The following is a 21,390-nucleotide window of genomic DNA, read 5'->3' on the forward strand; positions in this document are numbered from 1 at the left end:
GGCCGAGGGGGTGCGGAGGAACTCACAGGGTTCACCTGAGTGGGGAACTCGACTGGAGCAGAAAAGCACACGTATCCGTTCCATGTGGAGGGGAGTGGCGCAGCAAGTCGACACTAGAGTGGGAACTTCGGTGTTACCGGCTGGTTGAAGCGAGCACACAGGAAGAAACCAGCTCAACACGTAGCCTATAAAACCTAGCGAACGTGTTAGGTGTCACCCAGCCCGCAGCTCTACAGATGTCTGTCAGTGAGGCGCCGTGTACCAGTGAAGAAGCGACACCCCTAGTGGAGTGGGCTTTCAACCGGGGCGGGCAGGGCACGCCTTGGGCTTCGTAAGCCAAGGCGATGGCATCCACTATCCAGTGGGCCATCCTCTGATTGGAGACAGCCTTTCCCTTCTGCTGGCCTCCGTAACTGATGAAGAGCTAATCTGAGATCCTGAGGCTTTGCATTCTGCCCACGTACAAACGCAGAGTGCGAAAGGGACAGAGAAAAGCCAGGGCTGGGTCTGCCGTCTCCGGGGGCAGCGCTTGCAGGTTCACTACCTGGTCCTGGAAGGGAGTGGTAGGAACCTTGTGCATGTTTCCGGGCCGAATTCTAGACACGATTAGTCGACTAAAAATGCGTGCAGGTCCCCTACCCTCTTGATGGAGGTCAAAGCAACCAGGAGTACTGTCTTACAGGACAGAATTTTTAACTCAGCTGATTGCAAGGGCTTAAAAGGTGGTCTCTGAAGTGCCGAAAAGACCAGACACAAATCCCAAGAGGGTATAGAGAGCGGGCTAGGCGGATTTAGTCTCCTCGCCCCCCTCAGGGACCTGACGATCAGGTCGTGCTTTCCCAACGACTTACCTTCAACTGCATCGTGATGTGCGGCAATAGCGGCAACATACACTTTAAGGGTGGAGGGAGATAGCTTTCGCTTTAACCCTTCTTGCAGGAAGGAAAGCACGGCTCTGATCGAGCAAGTTCGGGGGTTCTCCTCGTGAGAAGAACACCAGTCAACGAACAGGTTCCACTTCAACGCATAGAGGCGCCTCGTAGAGGGGGCTCTAGGGGAAGTGATGGTGTCAACTACCACTTGGGGTCAACTACCACTCCCCCTCTACGAGGCGCCTCTATGCGTTGAAGTGGAACCTGTTAGGTCACCTAGAACCTCTGCGTCCCGTCCAGGGACCAGACATGGAGTTTCCAGAGGTCCGGACGCGGGTGCCATAGGGTGCCCCATATCTGAGAGAGCAGGTCCTCCCTCAGAGGAATGAGCCAGGGAGGGGCTGTTGCGAGGAGCTCTAGTTCCGGGAACCAGGTCCGGTTTGGCCAATACGGCGCAACAAGCAAGACCTGCTCCTCGTCCTCCGTGACTTTGCACAGGGTCTGTGCAAGAAGGCTCACTGGGGGAAACGCATATTTGCGTAGACCCTGGGGCCAGCTGTGTGCCAGTGCATCCGTGCCGAGGGTCCCCTCGGTCAGGGAGTAAAACAGCTGGCAGTGTGACGTGTCCGGGGCGGCAAACAGATCTATCTGTATGGTCCCGAAGCGCCTCCAAATCAGCTGGACCACCTGGGGGTGGAGTCATCATTCTCCCGGTAGCACCTGCTGCCGTGAGAGCTCGTCAGCTGCACGGTTGAGTAGGCCCGGAATACAAACGGCACAAAGTGACTTCAGATGCTTCTGACTCCAAAAGAGGAGATGGCGGGCGAGTTGTGACATGCGGCGGGAGTGTAGACTACTTTGACGGTTGCAACGGTCGCAGTGCTGTCCGTACGGACCAGTACATGCTTGCCTAGTTGTGGCGTTTTGAAGCTGCCCATCGCAAGATGTACTGCTAACAACTTGAGGCAGTTAATGTGCCAATGCAGTTGAGGCCCCATCCACAGACCTGAAGCTGCATGCCCATTGCACGTGGCCCCCCAGCCGGTGGCAGAGGCACACATGTCACATGTTCTAGGGGAACGCCTGCCCGCAGGAACGAAGGGTCCGACAAGCTGAGAGTTTGGCGACAGTGCTGGGTCACTTGGACCCGACACATGCCGCTCTGCCACGCCCATCTCGGGACTCGATCGTGGAGCCAATGTTGGAGCGGCCTCATATGAAGCAATCCAAACGGCGTTACCGCGGCTGCAGATGCCATATGCCCCAGGAGCCGCTGAAAAAGTTTCAGTGGTGCCGCTGTTCTGCGTCTGAGCGAGCTCACGCAGTTCAACACTGACTGGACACGGTGAGGCGCTGTCATGTTGATCGAGTCCAACTCCATACCGAGAAAAGAGATCCTCTGCCCAGGGAAGAGTTTGCTCTTTTCCCAGTTGACCCGAAGCCCTAGGTGGCTGTGGTGACTGAGCACCTTGTCCCTGTGTATGCACAACTACTCTCTCGACTGGGTAGTTGAGGATACAAACACCACGCTCGCACATGGGAGCAATGGCCGCCCCCGCGACTTTCGTGAAGACACGGGGCGACAGGGCCTGCCCGAAGGGTAAGACTTTGTACTGATATGCCCGCCCCTCGAGCGCAAAGCGAAGAAACGGTCTGTGTCGAGGGAGAATCGAGACGTGAAAGTACATATCCTTCAGGTCGATCACTGCAATCCAATCTTGGGGGCGGATGCACTTGAAAATGCATTTCTGCGTAAGCATCATGAGTGGCAGCCTGGGAAGGGACCGGTTCAGGACACGCAGGTCCAAGATTGGTTGTAACCCACCACCTTTCTTGGGCTGTAGAAGCCGGTCTTCATATTGGCTGGAGGGACTGGCTCGATCGCGTCCTTCGCCAGTGGGACTGCTATCTCTGCCCTGAGCACAGGGGTATTGTCCGCCAGAACATGGGTGAACTGAATGCCCTGAAGGCTGGGGGACGCCAGGCTAACTGAATCGCATAGCCGAGTCTGATAGTACGGATGAGAGTCGGGCTGGGGAGCACTAGCCAGACTCCCAGACACCATGCAAGCAGGACCAACGGCACCACAGATGTACCCAGGGTGGGGCAGCGCGGTGGAATGCAGGGACCCAACTCGAACGGCATAGCAGCCCGGAGTGGGGTCTGAGTATGTGGTGCAACATATACCTGCTTCCGTCGAAGGGCAGAGTGAGTGGGGAGTGGCCAGTGACGGAACAGAAAAAAAAAGATTCTCCGCCTGGCCCTCCACCGGGGGAAGGAGCGGCGCCTTCGCCATCTTCTGAAGAGCAGTTTGATCCACCTCTGGGTCGCCCGTCTCAGGATCGTTTGCACCTTCGCTTGCCTCCTGGTTTGGCAGCGGCCTGGAGGGGCGGGGTCGACTTCCTGCAGCTTGCTCCACGCTGAGACCTAGGTGGTTGCTGCTGCTGAGGTTTTGCGGGAGCGGAGGATGCCGCAGAAGGTCGACCTCGGCGATGAGCAAACGGAGGGTCTGCGGCCGGCGGATGGGTGGGGGCAGCAGCGGTCCGCCGGTGCAGGATGTGTCGGATGGCCTCTGTCTGCTTCTGGGCGGCCGAGAACTACTGGGCAAAGGTCTCGACTGCGCCACCGAACAACCCAACCTGGGAAAGATGGGCATCCAGGAACCGATTTTTTATCGGTGTCTCTCATATCAGCCAGGTTGAGCCAAAGGTGGCGCTCCTGGGCCACGAAGGTGGACATCGCCTGACCAATGGATCATGCGGTTTCTTTCGTCGCCCGGAGGGCGAGGTCAGTTGCCGAATGGAGCTCCCGGAGGAGCTCTGGGTCAGAACCACCCTTGTGCATGTCCATGAGCATCTTGGCCTGGTGGACCTGCAAGAGCGCCATGGCATGCAAGGCGGAAGTAGCCTGTCCACAGGCTTTGTAAGCCTTCGCCGATAGACCAGACGAAAATGTACAAGCCTTGGACGAAAGGCGAGGATTCCCCCGTCAAGAGGATGCGGACGCTGGACACAGCTGCATTGCAACGGCACGCTCCACCGGCGGGAGATCCACATACCCCTTGGCTGCTCCGCCGTCGAGGGTGGTGTGGAGGGAGGAGCCAATAGGCCGTAGTCTGGCACTATACGGTGCCGACCACGACTTGGTGAGCTCCTCATGCACCTCCGGAAAGAAAGGCACCGGGGGAACCGCAATGGGAACATGAACTATTCACAAAAGCTGCCTCAGCGTGCTGAATGCCCAAACACGAGTGCAACTATTGTGGCCGTCTGCTGGCGCCAGGGAACGACCGCATCCAGAAATGCACAGGCGGAATGACATCCTGAAAAGGATGCAGTGTCACGCCTGTGTTGCTCTTTTGTGAAGAAAAAAGAAAAGAAAAAATACTCTTTCCACAACTCTCACAGTGCTGAGGTACCCAGGGAATGGCTGCTGTGTACTGTGTACACCAAGGGAAACGCCCACCGAACCGACACAAGCTCTTGCAGTAAAAACAGCAGTTGTTGAACATAGAAATGTTCGTGGCCACTCGCTGCACGCGCAGTCACACCAACACCATTTAGAGAGTCTTCAACACTCAGTAGCAGTCCGTAGAGTTCAGAGATGAACAGGAAGCTCGGCTCCGAAGTGAAAGACAATGCATGCGTGCGCCCGCTTCCTGTTTATTCCCACACTGCGGGGCGGGGTGCGTGACGCGATTCACGCACGCCGACGGTCATTGGCTCGTTCTGTAGACACTCGAAGATGATAGGGCTCCCTGAAGTGATCCCAATTACGTTGTCACGTCGACGTTACGTAGAACGTGAGTGACTGAAAGGGAAGCCTGTTTATTTTCATTGCCATCTCATTCAATGCAGAGTAAGCTAAGACTAGCGGCAATGAGTTGTGCTAATAATATAGTTATGTAATTCAGGGATTCTGAGTGGGCGGAGTTGTGAACAAAGCAATCCATGGATTCAACACACAAAATAATACATCATTTTAGACCATAGTATAAGTAGATGAATTGGGACACAGCAAGAATCACTTATTTCGTTCTTGAATTAATCTGTTTATAAAATAAATAAATTGAGTGAATGATTCAATAAATCACTTATACAGAAAATTACTAGTTTGTTAAATGATTAATCTGTGCATATTTTTTTTAAATTCATGCGTCCTCGTAATCTTTGATCAAAATCATTAACGTCCACTCTCCCTCGCAACAACTCTCTTCTATGATGACGTGGGGCTCGAGGCTAACTTTTTTTACTAGGAGCATTGTAGCCCCTTACTGAAAATTTTAGGAGCACAAGCAGAAATTTTAGGGGCACACCTTAAATCAACCTGCAATTTCCCCCATTTTGACTGTATTACTGACAGATGCCTTAGTAATAGGTAAACTTAACTTACAGAAATTACAATGTGCAGTTTTATTTTAAGGTCACAGGGCTGCAGACTAACACCGGTGCCACTAAGCTCTACAGAAAGTGGCGTCAGCCCCTGATTTTGTAGCAATGGGGGGCTGACAATAAAGCACTGAGCTTGAGTTGAGATGAGTTGAGATAAAATGTACTTTATTGTCATTCATAATGTCTACATATTAATTCAGAACATAAATGTGTGTTGGCAGTGTGTGTACACAACCACCCTATAATCATAAAAATCCACCCAGTGCTTTTTTTTTTTTATCCCCAGAAATCATAAGCATTGTCTCAGATTCTGGGCAAAGTGACGTAGATTTGCACAGGCCCCTCCCACGACTGTTGACTGACACTGCCAGGTGTAGACAAGAATGTCTCTTAAGCGATTGAGGTGTTTTGCTATAAGATGTAAGAATGAACATAGCAGTCTTCATTTACTCCCGTTGTTACTCGAGGATGGATCTTTCCCAACTGTTCGTGATCCAGCTTACAGTCTCCGGAGCGCTTGGCCTAACATTACTGGTCACGGCAGTAATGGAAGGGAAAGCGTGCGCTTTATTACAGTTCATCTGAGTCATTTGCAGATATAAAATTTACCATTTCATTAAGCAACCCCGAAAATGGAAAAATGGCCGCAATCTGGATCCCTGTGATGTGTGCACCGGTGCAAGGGCTGGGTAATAATCCTTCCCTTCCGGCAACCTGTCAGTCACATGAGATTGCCTCTATTAACAAATAACAATCCAATCAAGTCATTACATTTATTGTCTTTCTAGAAGCCACGGTATGCAGAACACATTAGCAAATTTTATACCACGGGACTGTTAAATGCTTGATTTTGAGTGTGAAGTAGTTCCAGGTCTGTCAACCGCATTGCAGTTTCATATGACTTCACCCAATTGTAATTTCATAGAAAACAATGTTAGTGGATGCAAGCGCAGTGGCTGAAACAGAGGGAGGCCACAATGATCCATCCAATCCATTCATAACTATGTTTGGAATCCTTAAAACTGATGTAAACTACACTCTTCCATTTCATACTTATTCAGAGAAAATAAGTATTCTCAGTCACGGCTATTTGTAGTGCAACATCTTACACAAATTCAGCTGTTATGCATGTATGGCAGTTCAATCTTTTCCCATCTTGTTTGGACTCTATTTGTTTAGAACATTGGCAAAGGTATTCTGGTGTTGGTTTGGAAAGTGAGAAATGCATTGGTAAAACTTAAAAGACACTTTAAAGACTTCTAACTGCTTTATGCAAATGAGTTCCACAGGGGAAAGAAGGGTGGGCCTCACTGTGTGTGCTCCCTCTGATGCCAACAGCCAATCACAGCACTGGAATTGAGAAGTGCCCAATTGCAATCTCTTCATCGGAAAGGGATAAATGTACCCTTTCAACAGACATTCCTTGTTCTGAGTCTCTGGATCATCCAGTGAGACATTAACAGATACACCCATGTTCTGAGTCTCCCATCCGGTGAGACAATAGGCAATATATAATTCTCAGTCTCCCATTTAGGGATAGATATGCCGTCCTGAGTCTCCAGCCTGCAAAGATGAGACTGAAACAGATTCCATGCTCTTGAGTATACCGCTTGTGAGGCAGCAACAAATACGACCACATTCTGAGCCTCCAGTCTGTGAGGAAAGAGACATTAACAAAACACTACATTCAGAGTCTTCGTCTTGTTAGACAGTAACAATTACAGCATGTCCTGATTCTTCATGCCAAGTTCTGGGCCAGAGGCAGAAGACATACAGACACATTTACAACAAGGTTAAGCTCAGGGGAGCAAACCTTTGTGCTTTAATTATTGTCGAGGTACCTTCGTCTGTGTGTTCCAGATTGTTAAAGGGGCCCTTGATTATGATTTCACTTTTTTAACTTCAGTTAGTGTGTAATGTTGCTGTTTGAGCATAAACAACATCTGCAAAGTTACGACACTAAAAGTTCAATGCAAAGGGAGATATTTTCTTTTACAGAAATCGATTTTTAAACACTACAACAAATGACTGGTAGGGACCACAGCTTCTTCCCAGGTTGGTGACATCACAAACCCTAAAGTTCAGTAGCCCCACCCACTGATTCGAGCACAACAAGTAGAAGTAGGTAAATAACAGATGTGACGCTAACACTGGATTGAGCAACTAAGCAATAAACATGCCTTTGAGTGCAAAATGTTGTTCAGTGCCAGATTGTGGAAAAACACAGTAGCTGCATTGGATTTACAGGGAGCCTGAAAAAAAAAAAAGTTGTGTCTTCCATATTGGATCTAACAGGAACAGCGCAACACACTTATGTGATTAAAAATGTTTTTACTGTGTCACTATTGCTTTGTCACAGATCGTTTGATATGTACGGATTATGTGTACATGTCTAACCAAAATCACCAGTGCAGTGACCAGTGATTTTCTGATATGTAATGATTCATGTAGGCCTACAGTCAGATGTTTTTGTCTCAAAATCGTTTATTGTCAGTAAATTAAACCAGTGACTAAACGGTCAACTTTATATGGTTTCTCTTAATAGGATGAAAATAATCTGTTATTTAAACTGATTAAATTATATATAGAAAGTGCTCAAATAACGTTCCGTTCACAATCTGTTTTCAGGAAAAAAATGCAAGTGATCGTGCCGGCGTCTTGCAATAAAACATAGGAATAATGTCTTGAGATGTGGGAACCGTAGTATAAGAGGAATAATTGGCTCTGGTCTATTCAACTATTGAAAAATAATGCACACACAAGGTGTAACGGCCACAATGTGAAGCGCAATGACCTGTTACACTTCAATTGTGCATTATGTTTCAATAATTTAAACGATCCTTCATCATACATTCTTTAAAAAAAAAAGTCATCCTGGATGCTGATTGGTCAAGACAGCTTTCATCCATGCTAAAATCAAATCAATGAAATAATAACTTGTGTCACAATACCAAAATTTCAGTAGTTGATACATTAACAGTAAATATGCATGATGCCCTATACCAATTTTCTTCTCAATGTCTTTCAAGCTATGTTGTACAGTACCATGTAGCCTTTGATGTTGTGCAAATAGTGGCCAGCAACCAGCTGCAGTGTGTTATGCCATTGATTCAGGTGCAGAGAATCTGAAAGCTGTCTAAGCCTTGTTTGAATTTTGCATTACTGTTTTTCTCTGTTCTCACTGTCCTAGCTTAAAAGAGAAAAGAAATAATGAAAATATATTTGTTAAATGTTATTGCTCTAAGGCCTGTGACTATGACAGCAAAAAGATATGATGGACCTTTAACATGTATCATCATCACTTCCTCGTGTTCTTTCAGAGAATATCCAATCACAGTGTTTTTTTTTACTTATTCTTCTCCTTCAGTCTACACTTTTCTCCTTCTTCCATCTCCACTTTTTTTTTTTTTTTTTATCTATACTGAAATGTATACAACAAGCTCTAGAGAGGGGCCTACTAATAAACATCTGTTATTCAAATGATGTACTCACTCAAAGACACACAGGGACTGGAAAGCAGAGGGGATTGATAGAGGCGAGTTTCACGCCATCTACATTTTTTTTATATATATATAAAAAATTATATATACATATTATATATATCTATGGTGTTGAAAAGAGATCTATTAAAAGAGAAGCTGTAGTAACTGTTTTTCTAGAGTGGCTGGTGGGGTCATGAGAGACCTACAGCTGATCTCCACAGCTGGAATGCTAATAAACCACCTTGCACTGCTGCTTATAAATGCTGCACTCTAGCACAATACGACAAGGAGTTGATTTTAGAAGCACAGGTTTTATACCAAAATAGGTGAAACATGGTGATTAGAAATCTCAATTTGTAAGTGGATCATTTCTTAGCGAAAAAAAAACAAAACAAAAACAAACTGGGTCCCTTGTTGTGATTCAACTGGAGTATTACCCAGAGTTCTTTGCTAGTAGTTACACTATGATGAACTAAGCCACTGCAATTCAGCAGAGGTTCCTCTACCACTGCACTAGAACAAATGGGAGGGGAACTAGGTGTGTGTTTCAGGTGCAGATGTCTCCCTCGGGCCTACCCAAATCCTCAACAGGCTTCTTTTGGGTCCTAATAATAACTTGAAAGTGCCTCTTTTTGCCCCTTTTAATTAGTCTCCAGAACCCATACAGCTAATTGGTGGTTCTTAATTGGGTTTAGATTCACTACTTGTCTGTTCATATCCCCCTGCACCCCACCCCAATCCCTTCTCAGTCTAGGTGAAAAGAAATCCTCACACCCCAGCCAGGGGTTTTATGTTTCTTGTCACTTAGCACTTTGATTTCTTGGTGAATTAAGAGCTATTTAATTAGCGGGGTTTCTTTTTATATCTTCATCTCAGTGGGGGAGAGATTTGGATGGTGTCAGAGTTGAAGTGATTTAAAGGTAAAAGAGGAAGTTTCAAAAGTAGTGGCTTAACGCACTTTGACAGAAACTTACTGCATTCACAGTCTAGAATAAGAATTAATGAGTACATTCATGCACCAAAATGGCCATAGTTGTCAAGTAACATAGTAACATTATGGCCTCCTTTACACCTGTCATGTTTTTCTTAACTGGATGCTTTTTGGGCCAGACTGTATTTACACTTTCATGTGTCTTGTCTCCGGTATGATCAGATAGAGCCTGAGCAAATCGCTACTTGCATACATGAGGGTTTGCATTAACTGTTATTTTCCATTTTAAAAACATAGATGGATACATGAAAATGCTTTTCTTTTGTTTTCTGTCTTTACTAACCCCTCAGTAAACCATGTGAATGGGGATTATAAGAAAAAGTGGACAAAAAGTATTAGTCATCCAATCACAATGTGTCTTTTGATGTTATTACAACTGGCTTTTATTGTGGTCAAGCGCAATCCGATTGTGATACAATTGTGAGGGGGCATTTGAGTTTCCTGATTGAACTCAATTATGCTTTGGGTTTGTGGTCAGTAAATGGACTGTACTTCAATAGCTTATTCTTTAAATTAGTACATACCTGAGATGTAGCCTATGTATGAAAATAATTTGCAGCATACATGAGAGAAAAATCTATTATATAAATTTTAGAAGTGATATTTAAATTGAAATAAGTAATATTTTTTGTTGTATTGCTAATATAGTCAATCTAAATAACTTGACTGTGGTCATTCCTGAATCTGTTTGATATGTTTAGCGCTAATCTGGAGGAGAAACTAAATGCAGCCTTGGACACAGTTGCAGCTCAAGACATAAAAGAGTGTCGACAGGAGGAAATGCAAGGTATCACACACATCACACTGTCCAAACAAACTTACACACATCACAGGCATTACTCATCTTTCTCTGCCACATCATATACAGCTGTTGACCAGTGTTGTAGTATTTATATTTATAGTATTTATTAATATTGGCCTTTATTTTTATATTTCAGTTCTCCTTTTGAATTTTAGTTTAAGATTTGCAATTTTTAATTTTAAGATTATAATATTTAAGATTTGTCAATTTCATTTTTAAATTTTTTATATTTCTATTTAGCTTTAATTAACTTTTTATTTCAGCTTTAGTTTTAGTAATTTTAGTATTTCAACATAAAGACGTAGTATACACAAATAAAAATTGTGTAATTTACTTCCTCATATTGTTCCAATCCTGTGACTTTCTCTTCTGTGGAACATAAAACATTAAAAAAAAAAGATATTTTGCATAACAGAAAATGTAGAGGAAGAAAGAAAGTCACAGGTTTTAAACTACATGAAAGTGAGTAAATAAATAAGAATTTTATTTTAAACATATTTTATTGCAGTTAGTTACCAAAGCAACATTTCTAATTCTCATTTAACATTAGAACTAACAAGGCAGTCATTTTGACTGTTTTAAAATTATGCAATGTAATAACTTTGTTGAAATAAAACCCATTTAACTATAGGACCCTGACTTTTCCTAAATGTGTCTATATTTTATTCTATCATTGTTATTTTATTAAAATTACAAGACACAAAAGAGTTTTGTGTATTTCTTCCTTGAATGGCCATAACAGTCATACTGACCGTATGCATTACAGACCGTTTTGCTCCTTTTTCCCGCTCTTGATGATGCATCACCGTTGCCTAGCAACAATTTATTCTAGTTGTTTGTTTAGTCTATTGCAAAGCTGAAATCTAGCTTTAGCTTTGAGCTAAAACCAAATTGAAAAATTGAAAAGAGAATATCAGAACAATGTCAGCAAAAAGAATGACTGCCACAGAGGCTTTAGCCATGCTTCAGAGCCTTGATGAGGAGCAGGTTCCGATAGTTCCGATAGTGATGTCTCCTGGTCTCTTAAAAGTTCATCTGACACTGGCTCTAAGAGTGATTCAGAGAATGATTCAGAGATAATTCCCCTGTGTAAAAAAAAACGGCTGGACACTAACAATTCTGCATCTGCTGTCATTCCATCTGCTAATGTTCCAGGTACGTTAGGCTGTGATCTTTATACGATCTTGTGAGTTTCTTAGCCCATACATAGGCTAATATTAGCCCTGATAAAATAGATATTTCATGAAATAAAACACTAATTACGCTATAATTTCTTGGCGACAGTGCAAAATCCTGGATCATCAGCTGTGCGTGTTGTGCCAACCACAAGAGCACTCAGCCCAGCACTGGGTGAAGCCGTCCAACTAAATCCACCTATAGCAGAGCGGCATGAAACAGCGAAAGACGGCACAGTGTGGACTGTTATACAGTCGGGTGAAAACAGAGGAAGGCGACAAAGGAAAAATGTCATGACAGCAGCTCCAAGGCCCACAGCGCACGCCAAGCGCAACATTGAAGATGCCCTCACCGCTTCTATGTTTAGTTGATGATGCACCGTGGCTGAGGCACACAGAGTCAAGGAGGACAGCTCATGGGAAATGACAGTGGATGAACTAAAGGCCTTCATTGCTCTAGTCTACATTCGTGGGGCGCAGGGTGGTAAAAGCATGGACTTGGCGAACTTTTGGTCAGCCGACTGGGGCTATGCATTTTTCAAGGAGACCATGTCCCGAAATAGATTCCAAAAAATCATGCGATTCCTGCGTTTCGACAAAAAGGAGACCAGACGCACACGCCTGCAAGATAACAAGTTTGCCCTGATGACCGAGGTTTGGGAGAGATTCATCCAGAACAGCATCACTTGCCACCAGCCTGGTGCCGACATAACTGTTGATGAGCAGCTCTTCCCGACAAAAGCAAGGTGCAGCTTCATCCAGTATATAGCAAACAAACCTGATAAATTTGGTATGAAGTTCTGGCTCGCTGCTGACGTCGATACCAAATATATGTTGAACGGTGCGCTATATCTGGGTAAAGACGAGACACGGAGGCCAGGTCAATGACTAGGAGACATTGTGGTGTTGAAAATGGTTGAGCCTTACCTGGGGAAGGGGAGGAACATCACCACTGACAACTTTTTTACTTCCCTCGAACTGGCCAAGGCACTACAGGCCAAGAAAACCAGCCTGGTTGGCACAATAAACAAAAGCAGACGAGAGCTCCCCCATGCGTAAAGGAGCAAAGGCCGCTGTTCACCACAGATGTGCTGAAAAGTGACAATGCAACGCTAACAGTCTATCAGTGCAAAGCAAGGAAAAACGTCTGCATTCTCAGCACTGTCCACACAGCTGTTGCCATCAAAATTGGCCAAAAAGCTAAACCAGAGACAATCACATACTACAACAGAACCAAGGTCAGAGTTGATGTGGTAGATCAAATGGCGAGGAAATACTCAGTGAAAGCACCCAAACGTAGTTGGCCAGTGGCTGTGTTTTATAATATCCTTGACCTGGCTGCAATAAATGCTTCCATCCTGTTCAAGAAATGCACCAATGAGAGGATGTCACAGAGAAACTTCATAATGAAACTTGCAAATGAACTTCGCTCCAACCACATGAGAGCAAAAGCTACACAACTGATGGTGCGAGAGCCAGAACCCAGGCAAGAGCAGATGGGAAGGAGAAGGCAGTGCCAGTTGCGGAGAAACTGCAAGAAAAACAAAACAAAGGACACTTGTGACAAATGTCATAAGGTTGTGTGCGGGAGCTGCACATGGAAGGTAGAGATTACCTGTGTTGACTGTAAGTAACTGATCCACAAGCGTCAGTGAAATTGATTCACGCTGTTTGCCCCCAAAACAACCCAAGTTAGCCCGCTTAGTGGAGAATACTCTCATTATGATTTAACAGCATGATAGTTTCATTGTAATTTTACAGCATGATATTTTTGCTCACTAAAACAAATATTGGTTACTAAATCAGTTTAATATATTTTCATATTCTTTTCCCGTGACAGTCAGAATGACTGTTTTGGCCAGTTTGGGCCACATGCGTTTCATATGTGCCCATAAAGGTTTTACCTATGCATTGAAATGCATATTGGTGATGTTTTTGTAGGCTATTGTATTCTAATATCCAAGGATGAATACATTTGTTTTCATTTTACAAAGAAAATAATAGAAAATTGATAAATTTCGACTTTGTATCTGTAATTACAATAGCTGTTTTGTGGTTGTTGATTAACTAATAAATTTTCACGTACATTAGAATTAAAATGTAGTGTTCTGGGGCCGTATTCACAAAGAATTTTAAGGCTAAAAGTAGCTCCTAACTGGCGAATTTAGGAGCAACTCCTAAAAATAATGGGTGTGTCACTCGTCACAAGAGTAATTCACGAAGCATTTTAGCCCTAAAAGTAGCACCTAAGCCTGGGACAGCTTAAAAGAAGTCAAGAGGACTCCTAACTCACTAAGACCTATTCACAAACCGCTTTTTGTGGCATTTCACGTTGCGATGTTTTGAAATGTATGCGGCGGCTACAGGAGCTTCCAATCGCGAGGGAACAATTTTGCATTGTAGGCATAACTAGGGATGCAATAACGCCACCAACAACAACCAAAACTAGGCTACTCATTGCATGTAAACTAATTGTAACATTTCATTGTGAATCAAATTAAAATGTTCTTCTCTTTGCAAACGTAGGCAGAGGCATATAGTGACAGATTAATTCAATAATATTGCAAAGATATTGCATCAATCCGTATGTTTCATTAGGCTACTAGGCTATTTGTTTTGCCTTACTCTTTATTCATTTAGGCTATTTATTCAGTTATTCATCATCATCCGTCCTTCGCACTACTTGTGTAGCGCACGCATTCTCAGACCTGTCACCTGTCACTCATCATCGTAGGGGAGGTGTTTGGAATCATTCCCGCGTTACAATCATCAGCCAATCAAGGTGGTCACTTCAGTCAAGCTCGTGCATGAGTAATGACGTCATCCATAGCAACGAAGACTCACTCTTAGTTTAGGAGTTGTCATTTTTCTTTACTAAGAGTAGGTCTGAAAGGCGTTGTGAATAACTTTTAAGAGAAAACTCCTAGCTAAAATCTTTTAGTGCGATTTAGGAGTACTCCTAGTGGTAAGATAAAATGCTTTGTGAATACGGCCCCTGATGTTTAGTATTACCTATCCTAACATTACAGATCCATTTATTCTTAGATTTGATGTAGCTTATTGAAATTATATGCAAATAATGTATGAGCGGTCAGAATGACTGCTATGGCCATTCTAGTAATATAATTCCGGTAGTTCTAGTGTTAAGAGGTTTTTCACATGATAATTTTAATTTAAGAAGTTTTTCATCTGATATTTATATTTTAGTTTATTTTATTTCAGCTTTCATTCAAGTTTTTTTTATAGAAATTTTTTATAGAAATGTTTTTTATAGTTTTGGTTAACAATAACAAAACTCCTGTTGACCTATCCTGTTCCTTTATATCTGAGATTATTTCTCCTTAAATCCTCCTCTTACCAGTCATTTAAAAACTTTAAGATTTGTTACATTAAGTATTATCCTTCCCTCTGGTCAGTGGCAAAGTCAGGTCATAGGTGGCACAGGGCAACATTATACAGCATGGAGCACTTCCCCACATGCAGCTGCCGCAGACACACACTTTCATCTTTCATCCCCTTTCTGTTCCAGTAAAATCACGAAATAAAATTATGACATGACCATTAACCCATGAGAATTTGAGAGAGGTAGGTCCAGATGTGCTTTCGGAAATCCAATTTGCTGTATTCCCAATTGATTTCAAACTCACATGGCTCTTTCCACACCCTCAGAAAGGATCTTGTACATTCCTATCCGTCAAACGCTCCATCAGAGCGATCTCTAGTGTATAAGCACACTAAGTTCTTTGGGGAAAATTGGCCAAATCTTGGTAGGGACATTTCTGAAAGTTGGTAACATTCCTACATCAATCCATGCCTGTGTCATGAGAAAGTGTTAGTTATTATAATTAACTATTTTATCATCACAACAGTTGAATGCAACCATGTGAAGAAGTGATGTCCAATTTGCGAACAAATGACTCTTATGAACTGATTCTTTTAAGTCTTAAATTCCATTTGAACAAATTTAAGGCCATAAAAATTCTTAAATATCTTCAATGGTATAATAAAAGTCTTAATTATAATTTCAAGAGGTCTTGAAAAGACCTATTGTGCTTATTTACATTTTCAACTTTCTTTATTGTGTAATGTTGCTGTTTGAGAAAAATCACTCCAATTCTCTATATCAGTAAACACTTTCTGAACTCTCTGAAATACCTCTATTGTAGTCTTGAGATTTCCTCCAGAAACGTACATCACAATATTCCTCATTTAAAAGGCATACACAACTAAAGGGGTGAGGCCTGGATGAATTGCATTAGTAGTAGTGTTTTGAAACTCACTGTTGTGTTGTGACGTTTCCAAAACACATGCTTTCCCTATTCCGTATTTCCATATTCCATATTTGGAATTGCCATATGGCATAATGTGGCATAAATGCTATAATTGAATTAAAAGTGAGTGCTGCACATTTCAAAGCAGCACATTCCTTTTCTTAAAAATGTTTTAAAAGCTTGAATGTTTATAATTTATAACTTTTTTTAATTTGTCTTAAGTTTTCAATTATGAACTCAAAGTTAAGTTTTCTTTGTGCAGGTCTTAAAAAGCCTTTAAATTTTAAAACTCTGCAGAAACGATGTAATTGTATGTAAGACATGAAATTGGCCATTTATGAATTCACAGCTGACTACCTTATCATGAACCATGAGTTTAATTGTAATTAATTAATAAATAGTATTTTAAAAAAAAAACATTTAAGTATGTTAAAAACAGAAACTACAGTATGTAATTGAACTGAAGTCCATGTTTCTATCAATGGACTAGTACTACACTATGTACTACACAGTCTTCAGCAACTCTTCCACATACAAACTCATATTCTAGCAATGACAAAGTGAAAATGTAATGTTTAATGCATCTCCCTATGCAACTTCATCCACTGCGTTACATTGGGATAGAAAGTGATTATAGATGACAGTGCTTCTTAGCATCCATGTATATCACACAATTCTGTAATATAACAAATATCATTCATAATAAGTCGTGTGGCTCATAAATGTTTCTTTTTAAGAGCCAATGGCATCCTAGTCTTCTTTTTTTTTTCTTTTCTTTTTTTTTAAATCTGGATAGCTGAGAGTATGCCACTGTTATTGGTTGCTTTATGTGTTGTCAGATTAGCCAAAATATTTAATAAATGAACATGCGAGGGGTGGGGGATGTGTAACTTTGTGAATAATGCATTGAAATTCTGCAGCAATCTTATACTCATATCTGCAAGTTTGGACTCTATGTATACTACTGATGGTCAAGTATAGTCAATTTCTTATGACTAGACTGGTATAGACACCTGTCTTGTAGTCTATTGTTCTTTTTTTTTTTTATCTTTTTTGTAACATTTAAAAAAACTAGATTTGTTATTTTTATGATTTTTTATAAAATCATAAAAAAATGATTTTTAGTCATTTTAAGATGACTAAAAATAAGACAAAGCAGTAATATAATATCAGGTAGAAATTGTGAGCAAAAAAACATTTTTAAAAAATCCAGTTAATCACAAATGTATTTGCAATAATTTGCACATTATTTGCACAACAACAATCACAAATCAGATAGGGGTACCCCGAACTTAGTCAATGTATTATCTTATTTTTATGTGTGTATGTGTATTTCTCTTCTGTTAAGCACTTTGCAAACTCTGTTTTAAAAGGGGCTATATAAATAAAGCTTTACTTACAGTTTGTACAGTATAAAAACATAGTCTATGGAAAGTCTACATAATGATATAAAAAAAAGTGCGTGTGCGCACATGTGAATAGGTGTTTTTTTTTTTTTTTTTTGCAAGTGTATGCATGATGCTACTGAGAAAGACAGGTCTGTGACTCACTAGAATTTCAGCCTTGCTGCTTACTGTCTAAAGGTCAGCAAAAAAAAAAAAAAAAAAAACTGACTGTAAATATTTCACAACATTTTCATTCGACAAATGAGCATCCACATTCACCATGAAACTTTTATTAACCAGAGGTGGCAGAATGTTCTGGTCTCCAAATGTGTTTATTTTCCCATCTTTAAACAAGCATAGCAACAAAGTTCCTGCCATGAAGTCCAAAGCACAAACTCCATCATACATTGACAATTACCTTAAAAATTAATTTGAATTACTCCACAATAGTCTGCAAGATTGCTTCAGGTTAGAAGGTTTTGAGTTGTGGTTACGAGTACTATTTTCCGTCCATTAAAGGCCTCTTTAAGAGGTCATTCGGTTGAATAGACCTTTAAAAAGACCAGAAATTATGTGTCATTTAATGATCATTTATTTGAATTAGGAAAGTGGCTGTCAGGTGACAGTATGAATTTTTATTCCTCCAGCTGAGCTTCTGTTTCGGGAAGTGTCGGAGGATGAGGTCAGGAGGAGCAGCACCCCCATCAAGACATCCACACGAAGAGTAGAACAGACTTTTAAGAAGGTACCAACCATGTGCTGTTTGCCATTTACATGTTTGGAAATGTTCAGCCTTTAGCTGAATTTTTTGAAGAACAATGAACAAAGACACAGACTATTGGCAAACGTAAAATGTATGAAATGTAACACTTTTACAATAAGATTCAGTTTGTTTGGTATCATAAACATTAACATGCACTTTAAAAATAATTTTGGTAACACTTTACAACAAGGTTCCATTCGTTAGTTTTTTAATGCATTGAATAAAATTAACTGACAACGAGTAATTCATTTGTCACAGAATTTTTAATATTTGTTAACATTTGTTAATAAAAATACAACTGTTCATTGTTAGTTAATTTGAGGTCCATTAAACAATATTAACAGATTTTAAGTTTTGATTTTAATAATGTTTTAGTAAATGTTGATATTAACATTAAGTAAGATCATCAAATGCTTTAAAAGTATTTTTCATAGTTAGTTCATGTTAACTAATGTTGTTAATTAATATTAACAAATGAAACCTTATTGTAAAGTGTTACCTTAATTTCAGTCAAACTTCTTCAGTCTTTTAAAAAATGTCAGGTGTTTGCTTTCTCCGAAAGACAGGTGTGATGTGTATTTAGTTCTTCAAATATTCATACATTGTGTCATGTACAGTATACTTGGACAGACAGGCAAAGTATGTATAGCTTGACTACACAAAACCACTTGTTTATAACTATACATGTTATAAATTAGCATTTATTATTATTATAGGTTATCTTTGTTCTGTGTTCTTTTTAATTTATTCTTGTGCATGATACATTAACTAGTGTAAATGTATACAATTTGAAGCGATAAAAATCAATTAGCATATGTATAAATTAACATTAGCCTGGATTAATGCTGTAAACATATTGTTAGTTCATAGTGCTTACTGCTTAAACAATTGTTGACAAATCAAACCTTATTACAAAGTGTTACTATGTCAATGAACCAACTAGTTTATTGATGCTAAAGTAGGGATGCACCAAAATCTTGACAAAAACACATCAAAATCCTCATCCCCAGAAGCATATTAATAAAGAGCATTTACCTGTGCTTGAACAGAGGCTGTGACTGAGTTTAAGCACTATGGTATACACAAGGAGAGAAACCCTTAACTTTCACTAGTGAGAACTTGCCACCTTTCTCTTATAAATGGAAAATACATATCCTTAAGTACTTTACAGGATAAAAAAAAAACGTGTGTTTATTAGCAAAAAGTACATTTCATCCATTAATTACACACTTACAGTTGTGCAATATTTTGAAATATTATTAAATGTTTAAGATTTTTACAGCCTGAAGGAAGAACAAGTGTAATCAAAAATATTGTAATATTTAGAATTGTTTAGTGTTTCTAGGCAAAGTCTAATTTAAAACTTTGGTTTTCACTGTGTCCATAATTTTTGGTTTCAAATTTGGCCAAGAATTTGAAACTCAAAACGAATGCAAGTAGTTAACATGTAGATCTAAAATTGGATGGAGGCCATGTAAAATGTTCATAACAGTGCATGTGTTCACACACAAAAAAAAGTTTTCCTGTAGTATGGATCGCTCATTTAAGCCATCAACCTGCAAAACTATCAACAGCACAGCACAGCAAACACGCTTAAGGCTCATTTGAATGAAACTAAACTGCTCTGTTTGCATTTGCTGACACACTGCTGATGTTTGACACTGGGTCCTTCACTCATTTAATACAAGCAAATAATTTGTCATTAGCATTTAGTCTGAGCAAATCAAGCTCATAGTCTATTCAAAAGCACTCGAGTTCCCTTAAAGCAACATTTAGCTTGGTTCTTGCTGGACGGGCTGGTGAGGACTGAGGGAACGTTCTGAGCAGAGGAATGAAATGGTTTGTGGAATAATTCGGAGCAGATGATGGCATTGTGAGCGATGCCAGCAGCTGCCATATGGTCGTGTAATGGGGGCTGTCATCGCCTTTATTACCGAATGACAAGCACCATGTTAAACTTAATAACCCACAGGGGCAGACTGCTGTTTATGTGCTCCTGCAAACGCATTATAAATGAAATAATTTTTGATGGAGTTGTGGGAGGGGGGGAGGGGGGAGTCGTTGTCAGCCAGCCGTAAAGGGGCCTAATGTTGTTTGAAAGGTGGTGTGCTGCGGCAGTAAGGCAGAGAGAGTGCTAAATAAAAGGCAGCGATTTGCCTGGGGGTATACACCCAGCAGGCATCCCCTCCTCTCTTTCACACCCTCCACCAGGATTTGACAAGCTGCCTAAATGGCCCTCTTTTATGTTTAGCCATGAGTAACAAATTACAGAGTGGTTGTTCACTTGGCCCGGAACAGACCCTCTCCATAAAGGCCAAACGAGAGTTTAAAGCACAAATGTCTCAAAAAGATGTAGTGATAATTGTTTTTTTCACGTGCCTCTGCTTACTCTCACAGATAGAGCAGTTACAAAGTCAAATGGTCTCTCTGGAGAGCGAGATCATGCGCTTGCGAGAAGACAACAGGGTGTTACAGGAAGCGAACAGAGCAATGGCTGTAGAGCGGGGTGATCTGCAGGCCAGAGTTCAGCTCCTGCACCAACACATGCAGGCCGAGGAGGCCCAGGCCAGAGAAGAACAGGACCGACTGCTTGCCCAGCTGCAGAGTTCTGAGCGAGAAGCAAAAGAGGCCATAAAATCTGCTGTCCAGGCCAGACACAGGCTGCTCAAGCTCCGACAGGAACTGGGAGTCCTTCGAGCCGAGAGAGATTTCCATCGGTCTGCAGCTAATCTCAAGGCGAAACCTGCCACGCTGGCTAACAACAAGATCAGGTCGAAAACGCCCTGGGCTGATGCCTCCAGCAGAACACGCATGCGCTCGACGCAGAACAGGATGGACAGTCCCGCCAAGGACGACTGGGAGGACATGAGCGCAGACAGGTACTTCCCCCACCTTTCACTATCCTTGTCTCTTTCTCGTTTTCCATCTCTCAAGCTCTCATTATTTTTCTGACTGTAGGGACAGCACGCATATGCAAAAACACAAGCAAACGGGTGATTGAATCCCAGCTTCTGTCTAGTTGGTATTCAAAAGAGAGAAAAAGTGCAAGAGGGGGGCAGAAAGAGGGGAAAAAAATCTGATCCTTTGAATTATCCTGGGATGTCTTGCTAGGAGCTTATTGACTGAAATTTGCATGTAGAATTAGCCACCTCTGAGCAGCCGAGTTGAACCGGCGCCAGAAAGCACCTGAACCCGCCCGCAGCCCCTCACTCTCTGCCCAATGCCATTTTCCCAACGTCATGAGCCCTGAAATTGACA

At 41.8% G+C, this 21,390-nt stretch overlaps 1 protein-coding gene across 3 annotated transcripts in view; it reads left to right on the forward strand.

Moving 5' to 3' along the window:
• Positions 1 to 21,390, forward strand: part of cntln (centlein, centrosomal protein) — a 175,123-nt gene that overhangs the window by 114,143 nt on the left and 39,590 nt on the right. For all 3 annotated transcript variants that reach the window (XM_079863540.1, XM_079863542.1, XM_079863541.1), the window contains exons 13-15: positions 10,438 to 10,523; positions 18,017 to 18,114; positions 20,530 to 21,011. In XM_079863540.1, the coding sequence (XP_079719666.1) occupies positions 10,438 to 10,523; positions 18,017 to 18,114; positions 20,530 to 21,011 (666 nt within the window). The remainder of the gene's footprint in view (positions 1 to 10,437; positions 10,524 to 18,016; positions 18,115 to 20,529; positions 21,012 to 21,390) is intronic.

Source organism: Squalius cephalus (genome assembly GCF_949319135.1).
Source record: "Squalius cephalus genome assembly, chromosome: 2".
Lineage (NCBI taxonomy): Eukaryota > Metazoa > Chordata > Actinopteri > Cypriniformes > Leuciscidae > Squalius > Squalius cephalus.